Source organism: Oncorhynchus keta, chromosome 8, assembly GCF_023373465.1.
Source record: "Oncorhynchus keta strain PuntledgeMale-10-30-2019 chromosome 8, Oket_V2, whole genome shotgun sequence".
NCBI lineage: Eukaryota > Metazoa > Chordata > Actinopteri > Salmoniformes > Salmonidae > Oncorhynchus > Oncorhynchus keta.
This window is the reverse complement of record NC_068428.1, coordinates 29,842,611-29,864,154: the sequence shown is the minus strand read 5'-3', so window position 1 is coordinate 29,864,154 and position 21,544 is coordinate 29,842,611. Positions and strand designations below refer to the sequence as shown.

The window sequence follows — 21,544 nt, the reverse complement described above, 5'->3', positions numbered from 1 at the left end:
TATCTAACAAGTAATCGAACAATTCCACATCAACTACCTAATACACACAAATCTAAGTAAAGGGATGGAATAATAGGCTGAACACACCGCTCGCGGGCGTCAACGAGCGTCTGCGTTGCCAAGGGCTAAAATAGAAGTCATTTCTATTTCTGACGCAGATTGCACTGCAAGTCCTGCCTCTCCTCATTGGTCTATAGAAGCAGGTACCCTCGTGCCATCTCCTCATTGGTTATACCCACGTAGGTGATTGAAAGACAAACTGTTACCGGTTGTCTTGGTAATGCTATTAAAACTTAGATGTCAATCACCATATAAGTTAAACAATGAAAAAGCCTGGAAGAGGAGAGATGACTAGAAACGATTCGGTTGACTGTTTTTATGTGTGGATTAATTGTCGGAGTAGAGGACCTTGTGCGTTTGAGGTGAAATAACAACCTAATGTTTATATCCCAGGACAAATTAGCTAGCAACAGCAAGCTAGCTAAATAGGACAAATTAGCTAGCAAGTGCAAGCTAACTAGCTAAATTGCCATAAATGTTTCATGCTCTTTGACCTGTCCCCAAATTAATGTCATTAACCTGCGTGTAGTGATCGCGTTTGGTGTAGGGGGACAAAATAAATGTATGCACAATGGCGCATATATGCAGCCGGTTTGGGTTCCGTGTAAGCCACCTGGCACAAGAGACTCATTGTGAGAGATAACAGACCTAGAAGTTCTGACTGAGCGCACATTTGAGTGACCCGTGACAGTACATTTACTTTGTGCTGTTAAAATGTATGCTATAAAATCCAGTGATTTTATTGGGGCAGTTCCCCCCTCATAGCAAATACAGTTGAAGTCGGAAGTTTACATACACTTAGGTTGGAGTTATTAAAACTAGTTTTTCAACCACTCCACAAATTTTGGGGAGGCAAGTTGGTTAGGACATCTACTTTGTGCATGACACTAGTAATTTTTCCAACAATTGATTATTTCACTTATAATTCACTGTATCACAATTCCATTGGGTCAGAAGTTTACAAACACTAAGTTGACTGTGCCTTTAAACAGCTTGGAAAATTCCAGAAAATTATTTAGAAGCTTCTGATGGGCTAATTGACATCATCTGAGTCAATTGGAGGTGTACCTGTGGATGCATTTCAAGGCCTACCTTCAAACTCAGTGCCTCTTTGCACTGGGAAAATCAAAAGAAATCAGCCAAGATCTCCAAAAGTCTGGTTCATCCTTGGGAGCAATTTCCAACCCCCTGCCGGTACCACGTTCATCTGTACAAACAATAGCACGCAAGTATAAACACCAAAAGTATATCTATCCACGGTAAAACGAGTCCTATATCAACATAACCTGAAAGGCCACTCAGCAAGGAAGAAGCCACTGCTCCAAAACTGCCATAAAAAAGCCAGACTACGGTTTGCAACTGCACATGGGGACAAAGATTGTACTTTTTGGAGAAATGTCCTCTGGTCTGATGAAACAAAAATATAACTGTTTGGACATAATGACCATCATTATGTTTGGAGGTAAAAGGGGGAGGCTTGCAAGCCGAAGAACACCATCCCGACCGTGAAGCACATGGGTGGCAGTATCATTTTGTGGGGGTGCTTTGCTGCTGGTGGGACTGGTGCACTTCACAAAATAGATGGCATCATGAGGGTGGAAAATTATGTTGATATATTGACGCAACATCTTAAGACATCAGTCAGGAAGTTAAAGCTTGGTCGCAAATGGGTCTTCCAAATGGACAATGACCTCAAACATACTTCCAAAGTTGTGGCAAAACGGCTTAAGGACAACAAAGTGAAGGTATTGGAGTGGCCATCACAAAGCCCTGACCTCAATCCGACAGAGAATTTGTGGGCAGAACTGAAAAAGCGTGTGCAAGTAGGAGGCCTACAAACCTGACTCAGTTACACTCGCTCTGTCAGGAGGAATGGGCCAAAATTCACCCAACTTATTGTGGGAAGCTTGTGGAAGGCTACCTGAAACGTTTGACCCAAGTTTAGCAATTTAAAGGAAATGCTACCAAAAACGAATTGAGTGTATGTAAACTTCTGACCCACTGGGAATGTGATGAAAGAAATAAAAGCTGAAATAAATCATTCTCTCTACTATTATTCTGACATTTCACATTCAAAAAATAAAGTGGTGATCCTAACTGACCTAAGACAGGGAATGAATTTTTTACTAGGATTAAACCTCAGGCATTGTGAAAAACAGAGTTTAAATGTATTTGGCTAAGGTGTATGTAAACTTCCAACTTCAACTGTAGCTGGCAAAACAATCCAAGCTATTTTCACATGGCCTATGTGCCCATGAACCTGCTGGCAGTCGCTGAGGGGGTAGGTGCAACTCTGGATGGTGGTACGACGCCAGGACAGCGGAGTCAATCATTACCTGGAACCTAGGTGTTAATCACCCCCCCCAACAAGATTTTTGTACATTCAGTGTAGCGTCTGCTAAATTTTTAAATAAAAATATTGTAACTTTTTTTTTTACCAACTGCTTAAATAAAGGAAACACCAGCATTACCTTTCTTAATAGGGCGTTGGGCCACCACGAGCCTCCAGAACAGCTTCAAAGCGCCTTGGCATAGATTCTACAAGTGTCTGGAACTCTATTGGAGGGATGCAACATCATTCTTCCATGAGAAATGTTGATGGTGGTGGAAAACACTGTCTCAGGCGCCGCTCCAAAATTTCTCATAAGTGTTCAATTGGGTTTGAGAGATCTGGTGACACACACACACACACACACACACACACACACACACACACACACACACACACACACACACACACACACACACACACACACACACACACACACACACACACACACACACACACACACACACACACACACTTTAAACCCCCCCATGCTCATTGGAGACCCCTCTTTCAAAGATCTCTTCTAGCCATGGTAGCCAAAATAATGGGCAACTGGGCATTTTTATACATGATGGGATGTTAATTGCTTAATTAACTCAGGAGGCTACACCTGTGTGGAGACACCTGCTTTCAATATACTTTGTATTACTCATTTACTCAAGTGTTTCCTTTATTTTTGCAGTTACCTGTAGGTTATATAAAGACTTATAATGATGTCGGGGTTAACAAGGGAACCTGAGAGTCCCTATAAGAAGATATCATCTGCTGTACACACACACACATTTACACTCTGCAAGGGTCTTCATATGTAGGATTATGCTCTTGACAGGGTTAGAAATATGAAGTAACTCCTTTGGGTTCTAAATTGTAACTTTCATCAGACAGTAAAGAATAACTAATCATATGGATTCCTCTGTATGAAATTTGAAAATGAAATGTATTAAAATGTAAATAAGTTTATAACAATGGGCTTGTGTATCACATTGTTTATCTGTATCAGACATGACATGTGTGAATGACATTTTGAGTTGTTAACACAAAAGTGTCCTTGTCTTGGGAATGTGCTGGGTTCATTGTATTGGGGTCATGATGTGTTGTCTGACTGACTCTTGGAGAGGAAAAATGATCTGATTGTCCTCATGTGGGTTGTTTCGATTTTGTGTGTGTTTGTGTGTGTGTTTGTGTGTGTGTGTCCTGAGAACTTCCCCTCCATCCCATCAGTTTGTTTTATAGTTAATATAATGTAGGCCTATTATTCGGCCCTACCAAGCAAAAAGGCAGTAACTGCTCATAGCGTGGAATTGGGAAAAATGGCTTTTATTTACCTTGGTTTATTTATGTATTTATTGAACCTTTATTTAACTAGGCAAGTCAGTTAAGAACAAAATATTATTAACAATGACAGGCTACCAAAAGGCCTCTTGCGGGGACGGGGGCTGGGAATTAAAACAAATAAATATATATATTTTATATATAGGACAAAACACACATCACGACAAGAGAGACAACACAGCACTATATAAAGAGAGACCTAAGACAACAACATAGCAAGGCAGCAACACATGACTACACAGCATGGAAGCAACACAACATGACAACAACATGGTAGCAACACAACATGGAAGCAGCACAAAACATGGTACAAACATTATTGTTTCATGGTAACTTTATGCAGTTACTGCTAACACCCATTTTCTCCAAAACACAATACAACAGAGGCAGGATACTTGTCCACTTGATTAAGCATGTATTTAATGTAGCAAAAATGACATTAACTCATTTATTACCAACTGAGCAGTTACTGCCTTTTTGCTTGGTAGGGCAGTATAGGGATTTTATGACTTTTGCATTATATGTTATGATTATGTTATAATTATGTTATGATAATAACATAATGGCATGACCAGGGAAAACGTGTAGCCTATAGTGTTCATCAAGTAAAATAACTGCAGGTGTGGCAGGTGATTACAGAATAATTTGTACAGTTTACTTTGCAAGAGGAGCCTTGACAGCCAAAGGTTAGGTTTGGGACACAGTGGCTGAGAACTATTTATTATGTAATGTAACAGAAGACTAGGTCTCACGTCACGGATTCCCCATACATTTGAAATGCTTGTACTGTACAACTCACATGGTTTACTGTTCGACACAATGTGATCAACGTGCCACACTCTTGGCATACGGTCACGTTTCTTAGTTCAGTGCCAACTCATCGACCAATGAGAGGCCGCAAAATCTAAGTAGTGGGCGGACAACATAGACAAAAGAATGTGACGTATCCACAACTCTCCACGCTTGGAACACGACGAGACGCCCACAGACTTCCAAAAATGGACATGTGAGGTATAAAACATTGGTATTAGAAGACTATCTTGTGTCCGCTCCTGCTTTTCACCGCGGGGAGAAAGAACATTGTTGGTCATTCTGAATATTGCACGGTCTCGAGCAAGACATTGTAACAGCGGGTTCTTGTGGCATTCCTCCCCTGCATGTGCGCTAGCTGACAGGGGTGTACCATAAATCTAGTCCCGTGTACAGCACCGTTTATATTTCTACTTGCGGACACTACACGGTCACACCAGACAGACAGGCTGTGGCCGCGGCGACTGGGAACGTTCGATCACAAGGTAGGGTCGGTTGGGGAAGGGCACGAAGTACATTTGTACTGTTTCAATCATGTCTAGGCATTGTTCTGTAATGTAATCGTTGCTAACTAATACGTTTGAGAACTGTAGCTTGCTACGTTATTTTCAGACTTACTAGGTGGTATAGTATTCCGTAATAACCAAGTAACGTTAGCTAAGCTAGCTAATTTCAATAGCTAGAAATTGGATTAACGTTAACTAGCTAGCTAGCTGTTGTGCTAAAACTGCAGCTAGCTACTGAAATATGATCCTAGCAGCAAGGACAATAACAATATATGAAATATGATCCTAGCAGCAAGGACACAGAAACGGCTAGATTCTAGCAGAATAAGAGTAGAAAGAGTAGTCTACCCAGCCCATGTCCGACGTTTTCAGTGTCCTATATGGGTGGGAAGGAAACGCTATGATTGGCTGCAAGACTGGTAAATGTTTGCTAGCAAGTTGGCTACAACCGGCTAGATGTCCAAAAGTATTGCACCCCCTAGAACAGAACGAAGGAGTAGTAATAGGCATGAAGTAACCATGTCATAATGCTGACATTTATTTTGGTGCATCCCAGGTTTCCTATCCATCTACTAACTACACTGATGTGGGTACTGATGTGGGTGTAGTAGTCTCGGTGAGTGACAAGACCATTGGAAAAAGAAACAGACAATATGAGTAGTACCAAAAGGAAAGCAGAAGGGCACTCTAGGAACATGAGCAAACTACGAGCCATGAAGTCTGGAAGCTCCAGAACAGACTCAGAGAGAGACTCTGGCTTCTCAGGTTTGTCTTTCACATGGTTCTTTCACTTTGATGTCTTCACTCCCACCCTTATCATCTTCTTTCTATTACACTTCCATTTATTGATTCCCAACTGTCTTCCCCCACCATATCATTGAAGTTGTCTTTATTTTCTGGTCCCGAAAACACCAAATCAATCTTCTCCTTCCCCCTACAGATGCCAGCACCATAGACCCGACAGATTCTGAGGGCTCATCGCACTCGGTGTCCAAGAGAGAGGTTCAGCGCCCTGGATCAGTGTTGGGGGCACAGTCCTCACAGCTAGCTGTGGTGGGGGGGTCCTACTCCAACATGCCCCCCATGATCATCCAGCAGCCTCAGGTTGTCTTCCTACAACCTGTGGTCTCCCACTGCACCACCTCCAACCCCAAGGAGGCCTCCTCTAAACACCGGCGCCCAAAAAAGTTTTTTCCCATCCTCAGGTCCTACCCCAAGATTGCCCCTCACCCTGGGGACAGCTCGAGTTCCTCTGGGAGAGGAAGCTCTTGTTCTTCCTCGTCGGGGTCAGAGAGAAGCGGTTTGTCCTCCAGCCACCGGGAGCGCCATCACAGCCACAGAGACAAACAGCAGAAGCAGCAGTCTGGTAGTTCTAGCTCTGGTTCTTCTGGTTCCAGCACCCTCAGTTTCCCTCCTCCAACTATCTCTCTGTCCCCCTCTCCCCAGCGCAGGCTCGCCCTCACCCTCTCCCTCACAGACTCCAGTGCCTGTAGCAGCCCTGCTAGACCCTCCCCCGCCGTCAGTAGATCAGAGTACACCCCTGCCCCGTCCTTGACCGTAACTCCTTCTCACACCCTCAACTTTGGCCACCCTGAGAAACTCAAGTCCCAGCCTCTTTCCCTCCCAAATCACGCCACCACAACCGACAACGGCGATGGAGATGACCACGACATCAAGCGTAAGCGCTTCTGCAACACGTACAACATCCTGTCCAAGTCTGGCCTGCTGGACATCACCCTAAGAACCAAGGACCTGCTCCGTCAGAACCGCAGGACCCAGGGAGACCTGGACCGGCTCAAGGAGCACACCAACCTCTTCCTGCAGGCCCTGCAGACCGGAGACACCAGCATCTGGCGCAAGCTGCAAACCAGCCTCCAGGAAGAAGAGAAAGAGACCGAAGAGAAAGGGAAGGGCAGTGGGAAGCAGAGCATCTTAAAGGTAGATACAGATTAGACCTGGACTAAGTAAAAGCAGGGGTTCATCTGTTAGATTGGGACTGAGTTGAGGTGGGGGAGGCTGGGACTTGGGCTGACTGAGGAAGCTGGACCGACAGTAATGTGCCCACAATGATCACACAAACAGACAGTTACTCTGACCCTGTCTCCCTGCACTGCTGCCTGGTTCAGCTACCCTAAACAAGGCCAGGCAAACTCCCTCTACACACTAGCCTGCCTGCTTTACCCTAAATCAGGCCAGGCATATTCCTGGTAAACACTGTAGCCTGCCTGCCTTACCCCCCAAATCAGGCCAGGATGGATGGGAGGCTTCTTCTGTATGATATGAAATCGCTCTATTCCCTATATAGTGCACTACCATGACTCTATATAGTGCACTACTTTGATCCTATGTATAGCGTATGGGGAATAGGGTGGTGGACATTGCATTCTCTCTTTTCTGTTGTACCCAGCCTGGCTCGCCTTCTTCCTGTCAAACCACCTTCCTGCTTCTTAGAAGAAGTCTTGTTGTGCTCTGAGTATCTCTGAGATAAGCCCTAAGGGAGTTTTTTACTGGAAGCTGAAAGTGCCCACCACTTGACACTTATAGCCGTCATCGTGATGAGTAAAATAGGCCTATATTGAAGATGGCTTGCATGGTATAGTTAGTAAGAGTGCTGGGTACCTGAATTAAACCCAACAAAACCACACATTTTTCATGAAAATATATGGTGTTAATTTAGGCTCAAACAAATATGTTTAGTGATATGTTTTACAATACCCACTGGGCACACACTGGTTGAATCGAGGTTGTTTAAATTACGTGGAACCAATGTGGAGTAGACGTTGAATTGACGTCTGTGCCCAGTGTGTAGCCACTTATACAGTAGGTTTCCACTGGAGCACATGTGAGGGGAATGGAAAGCAAAGCAGCACAGAATTATTTTTTCCCCTCGTGAATTCATGGACTAAAGACAGTGATTTACATAGACTCCTTTAGGACTCTAGTGAGGATACTGTTCATCAAAGCATTTTTTTTATACATCAAAGACTAATGAAAGTCCCTCAAATGGAAGATGGGCTGAAATCTTTTTGTCATAACATTTTTTGTAAGAGAATTGTCAAGGCTTTATCCAAAAGCAGAATTTTATTTAAAACATTTTATTGTATTTGCATTCAAATAATTAGCAGGTAGTTCCAAAGGAATTTCTATGGAGCGTTGCTTCTTTTCTCCAAGGCAGAAATGAAGATTAATTTGAGAACATCGAACCTGCATAGCTTGTTTTTTTTGCAAAAGGGATGTTTTTTTATTGATAGTTTCAATCGCTGTCCTTTTGGTCGATGTTCATTTAAGTATAAATAAAAGCGTGTTTACTGTGCTGAACCAAGCGCTTATAACATATACTTCTCTTCATAAAATTAATGCCTTGAAATAAATAAAAAATGGTGTGGGAAGTTACTCCCAATTAAGACTAAGTTGGCACTACTTATCATAAGCTGAAGTTATTTTTGATCTGTTATTCTTTTGTGTTTTGTAATAGATACACCAACATATAGTATCTCTCTCCAATGTTTGGTCATTCATGGCCTTATTTAGACAATTGATTATGTGGTGTCAAGGACAAAAACAAATTAGTTCTCTGTAAGATGACAGACTCTCAGACATACCTTAGTGCCACATCTTGACATTTTGTCCTGCAAAGCATCTTTAATGGTTTGTGTGCCTCAGAGTTGTTACAAATACAACGAATGTGATATCATTTGCTCATTTGCTAGATGTTATCTTGTGTAAATACTAGTAATAGGCCTCAGGTCAGCCATTTTAAAATGTGAGCTTCCTGAATTTGTCATCTTTTAGAACTGAATAAGACATGTGTTTGCTTGTTACCACAGTTTTGAATAGGTGAAAAGTGTAAATGTTTGCTTATGTTGATTGGATACATATTTTGAAACCTGACTCAAATTGGGAGTCTTGTATTTAAATGTTGGCAGCTTTTTTTGTATAATTTTACTCTGCCTTCTTATCGCAAAGACATCAATTAATTGTGATTGTATTTCTCAATGTTTCAGTAGCACATTGGTAATAGCTTGTGATTGATGACAAATGGTCCATAGCCCTAACAGATAATCATGTACCAATGTTTTTCTATTACTATAAATTATACAACTCTAAATTATACAATACCAGTCAAAAGTTTGGACACACCTACTCATTCAAGGGTTTTTCTTTATTTTGACTATTTTCTACATTGTGGAATAATAGTGAACACATCAACACTATGAAATAACACATTCAATCATGTAGTAACAAAAAGTGTTAAACAACAAAAATATTTTATATTTGAGATGTGTTAAAGTAGCCACCCTTTGCCTTGATAACAGCTTTGCACACTCTTGGCATTCTCTCAAGCAGCTTCATGAGGTAGTCACCTGGAATGAATTTCAATGAACAGGTGTGCCTTGTTAAAAGTTCATTTGTGGAATTCCTTTCCTTCTTAATGTGTTTGAGCCAATCAGTTTGTTTTGTGACATGGTATGGGTGGTATACAGAAGATATTTCGTAAAAGACCAAGTCCATATTATGGTAAGCAAAGAGAGCTCATTAGAGTTACCAATCTCAGAAATTGCAGCCTAAATAAATGCTTCACAGAGTTCAAGTAACAGACACATCTCAACATCAACTGTTCAGAGGAGACTGCGTGACTCAGGCCTTCATGGTCGAATTGCTGCAAAGAAACCACTACTAAAGGACACCAATAATAATAAGAGATTTGCTTGGGCCAAGAAACACGAGCAATGGTCATTAGACCGGTAGAAATCTGTCCTTTGGTCGGATGAGTCCAAATTTGAGATTTTTGTTTCTTACCGCCGTGCCTTTGTGAGACCCAGATAGGTGACCAGATTATTTCTGCATGTGTGGTTTCCACCGTGAAGCATGGAGGAGGAGGTGTGGGAGTGCTTTGCTGGTGACACTTGATTTATTTAGAATTCAAGGCACACTCAACCAGCATGGCTACCACAGAATGTTGCAGCGATATGCCATCCCATCTGGTTTGAGCTTAGTGGGATTTGATTTTCAACAGGACAATGACTCAACACACCTCCAGGCTGTGTAAGGGCTATTTGACCAAGAAGGAGAGTTATGGAGTGCTGCATCAGATGACCTGGCCTCCACAATCACCCAACCTCAACCCAATTGAGATGGTTTGGGATGAGTTGAACCGCAGTGAAGGAAAAGCAGCAAACAAGTGCTCAGCATATGTGGGAACTCCTTCAAGACTGTTGGAAAAGCATTCCTCGTGAAGCTGGTTGAGAGAATGCCAAGAGTGCAAAGCTGTCATCAAGGCAAAGGTTGGCTACTTTGAAGAATCTAAAATATATTTTGATTTGTTTAACACTTTTTTGGTTACTACATGATTCAATATGTGTTCTTTCATAGTTTTGATGTCTTCACTATTATTCTACAATGTAGAAAATAGTCAAGTTAAAGAAAAACCCTTGAATGAGTAGGTGTGTCCAAACTTTTGACTGGTACTGTACATTTTCTAAAAGGATGGACCTTGAAAACACTCTTTTTGCAGCTAAGCAAATCAGAGCATCCTTCAGTTTGAACGATGATCAGTAAATGCATTATCTGTGTTTGTGTTGCTGAACATAACATTTTTGTACTTTTTTTAAGATGCATTGCTTGCTTAATAAACTTTATTTCAAGGAACATGATCTCTGTCTGGTGATGATGAATCATGATAATATCTGAGTCAATATAGCTAATTGAGTAGAGAAAATGGATGAGATCCCAAGTGAACAGACAACTGACAGTAAAATAAAAACATACTAATAGTCCAGAGATGGGATGTGAATGTTCTTCCTCTCACTTCAAAGCAGGAGCGTAGGCAAGCATGTTGACAAGAGGTAAGAGTCCACATTTACATGTACATAAGAAAGCTATACTACTTTGTGGTAAGCGCAGCAATGCACACCCAGCAGTATAGGGTATTGTGTGAAGATTTATGAGGAAAAAATGTATGAAATACATTTTAGAATAAAGCTGTAATGTTACAAAATGTGGAAAAAGTCAAGGGGTCGGAATACTTTCCGAATGCACTGTAATGTATGATAATTAATGGCATTCTCACAAACAATAGCAACATATATTATATTATTAGAGGAGTGAAGACAATGAAGATGCATTAGAGGAGGAAGTGTCAGAAGTTGAAGACAACACAGAATATGATTCAGACCAAGAGACAACCGATGTGAAACAATCCAGTGATGAGGAAGAGGGCCCTGCTGAGGATGTTGTTACATTCCAGTGATGAGGAAGAGGGCCCTGCTGAGGATGTTGTTACATTCCGGTCAAATAATGGGAATTTGACCTGGTCTTCATCCACACCTGAGAGGAGAGGTCAGCTGCCGGCTGAAAACATCAGAATGACCCCAGGGCCAACGAAATACGCCATATCCCGGGTTGGTGACATAATCCTGCTTCGAACTGTTCCTGACAGAGTCAATCGAAATGGCATATATTATATTATTATTATTATAGTGATAAACATGACCAACTTGGAGGGGAGACGCATTTACGAAGACAACTGGAAAGAGGTACACCGGACAGATGTCCAAGCATACGCGGGCGGATCTCTTGATTTTGACTGGTATGTATAGATGGTCCTTCTGTAGCACAGTTGGTAGAGCATGGTGCTTGTAACGCCAAGGTAGTGGGTTCGATTCCCGGGACCATGCATACGTAGAATGTATGCACACATGACTGTAAGTTGCTTTGGATAAAAGCGTCTGCTAAATGGCATATATTATTATTATTATTATAAACTACCACCAGTTTATGGGATGCAGAGTCTGGTCGGGCAATTTTTTGTGCCACTGTAAGAGGTGCAACTGGCTGCAGGGAAGTCAGGCGCAGGAGGGCAGACATGGATCACAACCGGAGCGGTTTATTTAGGCAAAACAAACTGCACCCAGAAACAACAAAATACGGGTTGAAATAACCCGTCGCAAACCAGTTAGACATGCACAAACACTTTACAACAAACAAACCACACACAGACATGGGGGGAACAGAGGGTATTATACACGTCACGTAATGAGGGAATGTAAACCAGGTGTGTGGGAAAACAAGACCAAACAAATGGAAAATGACAGGTGGATCGGCGATGGCTAGAAGACCGGTGACGGCGACCGCCGAACGCCGCCCAAACAAGGAGAGGAACCGACTTCGGCGGAAGTCAAGATAGCCACTATGTCACTCCAGACATTTCACGTGTTGTCACAGGTGATTCACTTCGACCACTGTGATACAAGACCAGGCCGCCGTCAACAAGACAAGCTGGCAGCGATCAGAGAGGTTTGGCACAAGTGGGTACAGCGCCTGCCACTCACCTATAACCCAAGTCCAGACATCACAGTGGATGAGCGTCTGGTCACTTTTAGGGGACGCTGCCCAATAATCTGTCTGTAAACAATTGTTAACTATAGTTTGTTAGTAATACCGTTATTGTTACTGTTGTTCTTTATGTGTTCAGACATTAATTTTGTAATATGGTAAAGTTTTCTTGTGTAGTTTTGGGCCTTTGTCCTTTCTTTACTAATAAAATCATACCGGTCAGTTTTGACCGGGAACACAACAGATGTTATTTTGTGCCACTATTTAAACATTTGAAATGGTTTCAAAACAAATGTCCTTGTTACACTTTGACACAAAGTAGTCTTATGATAAATAGCACAATATGTTTCATCTGAGTATTTGTTATAGTCAAAATAATCCATACATTATGCTTTTTTTTAAAAACTCAATGAGTTGTATGAGCTCAGGTTAATGAGGCCTACAGGCCATACATAGCAAATAGATGTTCACAACGTGTAATGTTCACAAGAACTTAAGTTGATAAAAAGATCTAACAACATTAGGTGATAATACATGTATTATTATGGATTTATAATCAGCTATAATGGGGTGGTCATTTTGGACTGGGAACACAGAATGAATTAACATGAAACCAAAATAACAGAAAGGTTCATGTTGTTTAGTAGGCCTGCTTTGTCTGTCCTTAATTATTACATTGCTGACGACCTCTGTCGTTATGTCTTGATCTAAGTCCATACTTCTTGCTATTATTATTTCTTATTGCTCACGCATGTATACCGAGTGACAGTTCATTAGAAAATAAAATTACAAATGTAGATTGTTTATTTTGATTGTGCGAATGTTGTGGCATAAGTGTCGGCAAGATAAATTTTGCTCCTCTCGAAAATGAAACAATATATGAGGCAAGCGAATTATCCTACCTTCATCTAAATCTGTGTCTGGAATGAATGCAGGCATTATTACCCAGACATGAATTAGGCTATGTATTAGCCTATTTCGTTGATAATTTAATAGGACTAAGTAAGTAGATCATGTGCATTTTCATCAGTTAGGGTCGTTTAACAATGTGTGTGAATGAGTGAAGGAACATAAAGATGTGCTCTGAGATGCACTCTTGAGTGATAGAGCACCTTAGGTTTTGTCTTTACCCCCATTTAAAGCACACCTCCAGGTTTTCCGATTACGAGTATCAAGTATGATAAAACAAATATGAGTACCACGAGATCGGTACACCCCTGTTTTGTAGTATCTTCCCTCTCGAGTAATGGTTGCTATGGGTAAACTACCCAGTTACAACATTCGTGCCTACTGTGCTGCAGTGTTTCCAGAAATGTGGTCATGTAGTATCAGGGTGTAGGAAGGAGCAGCCTAGATGTACCAGGTGTGTGGGGTTTCCATCTCGTGGGGACATGCCTGGAGGACTAGCTCAGTCAGTGTAGTAACTGTGGAGGAAATCATAAAGTGAGGTCGTCAGAGTTCCCGATAAAAGTGCCACAGGTGCATCTAGCTAAAGTCAGAATAGGACAGAGTGTTACTTATGCAGAGGCAGTGAGAAGTGTTGAGGGTGGAGTGGGAGGGAATGCTCCCTCTGTTGCCGTTACAAAAGGACCAACAGTGAATGTTACCATTACAACGTGGGGACCCCATGAACTGTGCTTTGACAAATCCAGGTTTCTGGCCTTCATCACATCGGTTGTAAATTGGGCTGCGAAAAAATGTACATTGCTTTAGAAGCAGCTGAACGAGACCCATCTGTGGAAGATTTACAGAAATGTTGGCAGAAGAAGTGCTGCCCTCCCAGGCCCAGGCCCAGGTCCTTGGGCTGAGGAGGGATACATTTATCTGATCTCTGGAATTGATCTGATTTTTGGTTAGTGGGATAGGGGTGGGTATTGTGGTCCGAAAATTATTAAACAGTTTTAAAAACAATGATTATAAATGCAACAGTTGGACAATGGATGAAGATACTCCAAACTTTTAGAATTAACATAAAGGGGAGGGGCATGGCTGCAACCACCAAACACTTACTCTGTCTACCCTACCTGCACTCACCTGTTCTGTCTACTCTACCTGCACTCACCTGTTCTGTCTACTCTACCTGCACTCACCTGTTCTGTCTACTCTACCTGCACTCACCTGTTCTATCTACTCTACCTGCACTCACCTGTTCTATCTACTCTACCTGCACTCACCTGTTCTATCTACTCTACCTGCACTCACCTGTTCTGTCTACTCTACCTGCACTCACCTGTTCTATCTACTCTACCTGCACTCACCTGTTCTATCTACTCTACCTGCACTCACCTGTTCTATCTACTCTACCTGCACTCACCTGTTCTATCTACTCTACCTGCACTCACCTGTTCTGTCTACTCTACCTGCACTCACCTGTTCTGTCTACTCTACCTGCACTCACCTGTTCTATCTACTCTACCTGCACTCACCTGTTCTATCTACTCTACCTGCACTCACCTGTTCTATCTACTCTACCTGCACTCACCTGTTCTATCTACTCTACCTGCACTCACCTGTTCTATCTACTCTACCTGCACTCACCTGTTCTGTCTACTCTACCTGCACTCACCTGTTCTATCTACTCTACCTGCACTCACCTGTTCTATCTACTCTACCTGCACTCACCTGTTCTATCTACTCTACCTGTACTCACCTGTTCTGTCTACTCTACCTGCACTCACCTGTTCTATCTACTCTACCTGCACTCACCTGTTCTATCTACTCTACCTGCACTCACCTGTTCTGTCTACTCTACCTGCACTCACCTGTTCTATCTACTCTACCTGCACTCACCTGTTCTGTCTACTCTACCTGTACTCACCTGTTCTATCTACTCTACCTGTACTCACCTGTTCTGTCTACTCTACCTGCACTCACCTGTTCTGTCTACTCTACCTGCACTCACCTGTTCTGTCTACTCTACCTGCACTCACCTGTTCTGTCTACTCTACCTGCACTCACCTGTTCTGTCTACTCTACCTGTACTCACCTGTTCTGTCTACTCTACCTGCACTCACCTGTTCTATCTACTCTACCTGCACTCACCTGTTCTATCTACTCTACCTGCACTCACCTGTTCTGTCTACTCTACCTGCACTCACCTGTTCTGTCTACCCTACCTGCACTCACCTGTTCTGTCTACTCTACCTGCACTCACCTGTTCTATCTACTCTACCTGTACTCACCTGTTCTGTCTACTCTACCTGCACTCACCTGTTCTATCTACTCTACCTGTACTCACCTGTTCTGTCTACTCTACCTGCACTCACCTGTTCTGTCTACTCTACCTGTACTCACCTGTTCTGTCTACTCTACCTGTACTCACCTGTTCTGTCTACCCTACCTGCACTCACCTGTTCTGTCTACTCTACCTGCACTCACCTGTTCTATCTACTCTACCTGTACTCACCTGTTCTATCTACTCTACCTGCACTCACCTGTGCTGTCTACTCTACCTGCACTCACCTGTTCTATCTACTCTACCTGCACTCACCTGTTCTATCTACTCTACCTGCACTCACCTGTTCTGTCTACTCTACCTGCACTCACCTGTTCTATCTACTCTACCTGTACTCACCTGTTCTATCTACTCTACCTGCACTCACCTGTGCTGTCTACTCTACCTGCACTCACCTGTTCTATCTACTCTACCTGCACTCACCTGTTCTATCTACTCTACCTGCACTCACCTGTTCTGTCTACCCTACCTGTACTCACCTGTTCTATCTACTCTACCTGCACTCACCTGTGCTGTCTACTCTACCTGCACTCACCTGTTCTATCTACTCTACCTGCACTCACCTGTTCTATCTACTCTACCTGCACTCACCTGTGTTCTATCTACCTGCACTCACCTGCACTCTACCTGCACTCACCTGTTCTATCTACTCTACCTGCACTCACCTGTTCTGTCTACTCTACCTGTACTCACCTGTTCTATCTACTCTACCTGCACTCACCTGTGCTGTCTACTCTACCTGCACTCACCTGTTCTATCTACTCTACCTGCACTCACCTGTTCTATCTACTCTACCTGCACTCACCTGTTCTGTCTACCCTACCTGCACTCACCTGTTCTATCTACTCTACCTGCACTCACCTGTTCTATCTACTCTACCTGCACTCACCTGTTCTATCTACTCTACCTGCACTCACCTGTTCTGTCTACTCTACCTGTACTCACCTGTTCTATCTACCCTACCTGCACTCACCTGTTCTGTCTACTCTACCTGTACTCACCTGTTCTATCTACTCTACCTGCACTCACCTGTTCTGTCTACTCTACCTGTACTCACCTGTTCTATCTACCCTACCTGCACTCACCTGTTCTGTCTACTCTACCTGTACTCACCTGTTCTATCTACTCTACCTGCACTCACCTGTTCTGTCTACTCTACCTGTACTCACCTGTTCTATCTACCCTACCTGCACTCACCTGTTCTATCTACTCTACCTGCACTCACCTGTTCTGTCTACTCTACCTGCACTCACCTGTTCTGTCTACTCTACCTGCACTCACCTGTTCTGTCTACTCTACCTGCACTCACCTGTTCTGTCTACTCTACCTGTACTCACCTGTTCTATCTACTCTACCTGCACTCACCTGTTCTGTCTACTCTACCTGCACTCACCTGTTCTATCTACTCTACCTGCACTCACCTGTTCTGTCTACTCTACCTGTACTCACCTGTTCTATCTACTCTACCTGCACTCACCTGTTCTGTCTACTCTACCTGTACTCACCTGTTCTATCTACCCTACCTGCACTCACCTGTTCTATCTACTCTACCTGTACTCACCTGTTCTATCTACCCTACCTGCACTCACCTGTTCTATCTACTCTACCTGCACTCACCTGTTCTGTCTACTCTACCTGCACTCACCTGTTCTGTCTACTCTACCTGCACTCACCTGTTCTATCTACTCTACCTGTACTCACCTGTTCTATCTACTCTACCTGCACTCACCTGTTCTATCTACTCTACCTGTACTCACCTGTTCTATCTACCCTACCTGCACTCACCTGTTCTATCTACTCTACCTGCACTCACCTGTTCTGTCTACTCTACCTGCACTCACCTGTTCTGTCTACTCTACCTGCACTCACCTGTTCTGTCTACTCTACCTGTACTCACCTGTTCTATCTACTCTACCTGCACTCACCTGTTCTGTCTACTCTACCTGCACTCACCTGTTCTGTCTACTCTACCTGCACTCACCTGTTCTATCTACTCTACCTGCACTCACCTGTTCTGTCTACTCTACCTGCACTCACCTGTTCTGTCTACTCTACCTGCACTCACCTGTTCTGTCTACTCTACCTGTACTCACCTGTTCTATCTACCCTACCTGCACTCACCTGTTCTATCTACTCTACCTGCACTCACCTGTTCTATCTACTCTACCTGCACTCACCTGTTCTGTCTACTCTACCTGTACTCACCTGTTCTATCTACCCTACCTGCACTCACCTGTTCTATCTACTCTACCTGCACTCACCTGTTCTGTCTACTCTACCTGCACTCACCTGTTCTATCTACTCTACCTGTACTCACCTGTTCTATCTACTCTACCTGCACTCACCTGTTCTATCTACCCTACCTGCACTCACCTGTTCTATCTACTCTACCTGTACTCACCTGTTCTATCTACCCTACCTGCACTCACCTGTTCTATCTACTCTACCTGCACTCACCTGTTCTGTCTACTCTACCTGCACTCACCTGTTCTGTCTACTCTACCTGCACTCACCTGTTCTGTCTACTCTACCTGTACTCACCTGTTCTGTCTACTCTACCTGCACTCACCTGTTCTATCTACTCTACCTGTACTCACCTGTTCTATCTACCCTACCTGCACTCACCTGTTCTATCTACTCTACCTGTACTCACCTGTTCTATCTACCCTACCTGCACTCACCTGTTCTATCTACTCTACCTGCACTCACCTGTTCTGTCTACTCTACCTGCACTCACCTGTTCTGTCTACTCTACCTGCACTCACCTGTTCTGTCTACTCTACCTGCACTCACCTGTTCTGTCTACTCTACCTGCACTCACCTGTTCTGTCTACTCTACCTGTACTCACCTGTTCTATCTACTCTACCTGCACTCACCTGTTCTATCTACTCTACCTGCACTCACCTGTTCTGTCTACTCTACCTGCACTCACCTGTTCTATCTACTCTACCTGCACTCACCTGTTCTATCTACTCTACCTGCACTCACCTGTTCTGTCTACTCTACCTGCACTCACCTGTTCTATCTACTCTACCTGCACTCACCTGTTCTATCTACTCTACCTGCACTCACCTGTTCTATCTACTCTACCTGCACTCACCTGTTCTGTCTACTCTACCTGCACTCACCTGTTCTGTCTACTCTACCTGCACTCACCTGTTCTATCTACTCTACCTGCACTCACCTGTTCTATCTACTCTACCTGCACTCACCTGTTCTATCTACTCTACCTGCACTCACCTGTTCTGTCTACTCTACCTGTACTCACCTGTTCTGTCTACTCTACCTGCACTCACCTGTTCTGTCTACTCTACCTGTACTCACCTGTTCTGTCTACTCTACCTGCACTCACCTGTTCTGTCTACTCTACCTGCACTCACCTGTTCTGTCTACTCTACCTGCACTCACCTGTTCTATCTACTCTACCTGCACTCACCTGTTCTGTCTACTCTACCTGCACTCACCTGTTCTATCTACTCTACCTGCACTCACCTGTTCTGTCTACTCTACCTGTACTCACCTGTTCTGTCTACTCTACCTGCACTCACCTGTTCTGTCTACTCTACCTGCACTCACCTGTTCTGTCTACTCTACCTGTACTCACCTGTTCTATCTACTCTACCTGCACTCACCTGTTCTGTCTACTCTACCTGCACTCACCTGTTCTATCTACTCTACCTGCACTCACCTGTTCTGTCTACTCTACCTGTACTCACCTGTTCTATCTACTCTACCTGCACTCACCTGTTCTGTCTACTCTACCTGTACTCACCTGTTCTATCTACTCTACCTGCACTCACCTGTTCTATCTACTCTACCTGCACTCACCTGTTCTGTCTACTCTACCTGTACTCACCTGTTCTATCTACCCTACCTGCACTCACCTGTTCTATCTACCCTACCTGCACTCACCTGTTCTATCTACTCTACCTGTACTCACCTGTTCTATCTACCCTACCTGCACTCACCTGTTCTGTCTACTCTACCTGTACTCACCTGTTCTATCTACCCTACCTGCACTCACCTGTTCTATCTACCCTACCTGCACTCACCTGTTCTATCTACCCTACCTGCACTCACCTGTTCTATCTACCCTACCTGCACTCACCTGTTCTATCTACTCTACCTGTACTCACCTGTTCTATCTACCCTACCTGCACTCACCTGTTCTATCTACCCTACCTGCACTCACCTGTTCTATCTACTCTACCTGTACTCACCTGTTCTATCTACCCTACCTGCACTCACCTGTTCTGTCTACTCTACCTGCACTCACCTGTTCTATCTACTCTACCTGCACTCACCTGTTCTGTCTACTCTACCTGCACTCACCTGTTCTGTCTACTCTACCTGCACTCACCTGTTCTATCTACTCTACCTGCACTCACCTGTTCTATCTACTCTACCTGCACTCACCTGTTCTATCTACTCTACCTGCACTCACCTGTTCTATCTACTCTACCTGCACTCACCTGTTCTATCTACTCTACCTGCACTCACCTGTTCTATCTACTCTACCTGTACTCACCTGTTCTATCTACTCTACCTGCACTCACCTGTTCTATCTACCCTACCTGCACTCACCTGTTCTATCTACTCTACCTGCACTCACCTGTTCTATCTACTCTACCTGTACTCACCTGTTCTATCTACCCTACCTGCACTCACCTGTTCTATCTACCCTACCTGCACTCACCTGTTCTATCTACTCTACCTGTACTCACCTGTTCTATCTACCCTACCTGCACTCACCTGTTCTATCTACTCTACCTGTACTCACCTGTTCTATCTACTCTACCTGTACTCACCTGTTCTATCTACCCTACCTGCACTCACCTGTTCTGTCTACTCTACCTGCACTCACCTGTTCTATCTACTCTACCTGCACTCACCTGTTCTGTCTACTCTACCTGCACTCACCTGTTCTGTCTACTCTACCTGCACTCACCTGTTCTATCTACTCTACCTGCACTCACCTGTTCTATCTACTCTACCTGCACTCACCTGTTCTATCTACTCTACCTGCACTCACCTGTTCTATCTACTCTACCTGCACTCACCTGTTCTATCTACTCTACCAGCACTCACCTGTTCTGTCTACTCTACCTGCACTCACCTGTTCTATCTACTCTACCTGCACTCACCTGTTCTATCTACTCTACCTGCACTCACCTTTTCTGTCTACGCTACCAACACTCACCTGTTCTGTCTACCCTACCTGCACTCACCTGTTCTGTCTACTCTACCTGCACTCACCTGTTCTGTCTACTCTACCTGCACTCACCTGTTCTATCTACTCTACCTGCACTCACCTGTTCTATCTACTCTACCTGCACTCACCTGTTCTGTCTACTCTACCTGCACTCACCTGTTCTATCTACTCTACCTGTACTCACCTGTTCTATCTACTCTACCTGCACTCACCTGTTCTATCTACTCTACCTGCACTCACCTGTGCTGTCTAGACTGCCTCATTAATTACTGTTGTTGTCACGTTGCCTTGCATAATTCAACAAGTGTGTCAATAGCTGGATTAAAAATCAACTGGCTTGGCCCTAGATTACATCTGTCTAAACATACTTTTGCGAGATCAGACATAATATCATATCACTATAATCCAAGTATTCATTTTTGGATGTTGCTTTCATTTCAGCTCGTCTAATTTGTAAACATTTTAACTGTATTAAATTATAACTTTTTTCAGTTTCACAAAAAAAAAAACACCCATCAAAGTAAGTGTCGAGACGGTGCGTTAAATCCCAGACGAAGCTTCAGTGTTCTTATAGATCAGAGATGGGAACGTTGATGGGGGTGGGGGCCACAAAAATCGGAACTCATCCTGAGTGGCTGCAGTTGCTTGCGGGTCTGCGTACCCACATCCATACCCGATATGATATCTAAGTGAGACTGACTAACAAAATCAATGGGGGCCACCA

The 21,544-nt window shown here is 43.6% G+C and overlaps 1 protein-coding gene across 1 annotated transcript; it reads left to right on the top strand.

Annotated features, from left to right (window-relative positions):
- Positions 1–4,687: 4,687 nt before the first annotated feature.
- LOC118387075 (CLOCK-interacting pacemaker-like) lies at positions 4,688–10,686 on the top strand. Its single transcript, XM_035775213.2, has 3 exons — positions 4,688–5,016; positions 5,594–5,802; positions 5,978–10,686. The coding sequence occupies exons 2-3, from the start codon at positions 5,691–5,693 to the stop codon at positions 6,988–6,990; spliced, it is 1,125 nt and encodes a 374-aa protein (XP_035631106.1). The 5' UTR covers positions 4,688–5,016; positions 5,594–5,690; the 3' UTR covers positions 6,991–10,686.
- Positions 10,687–21,544: the final 10,858 nt, after the last annotated feature.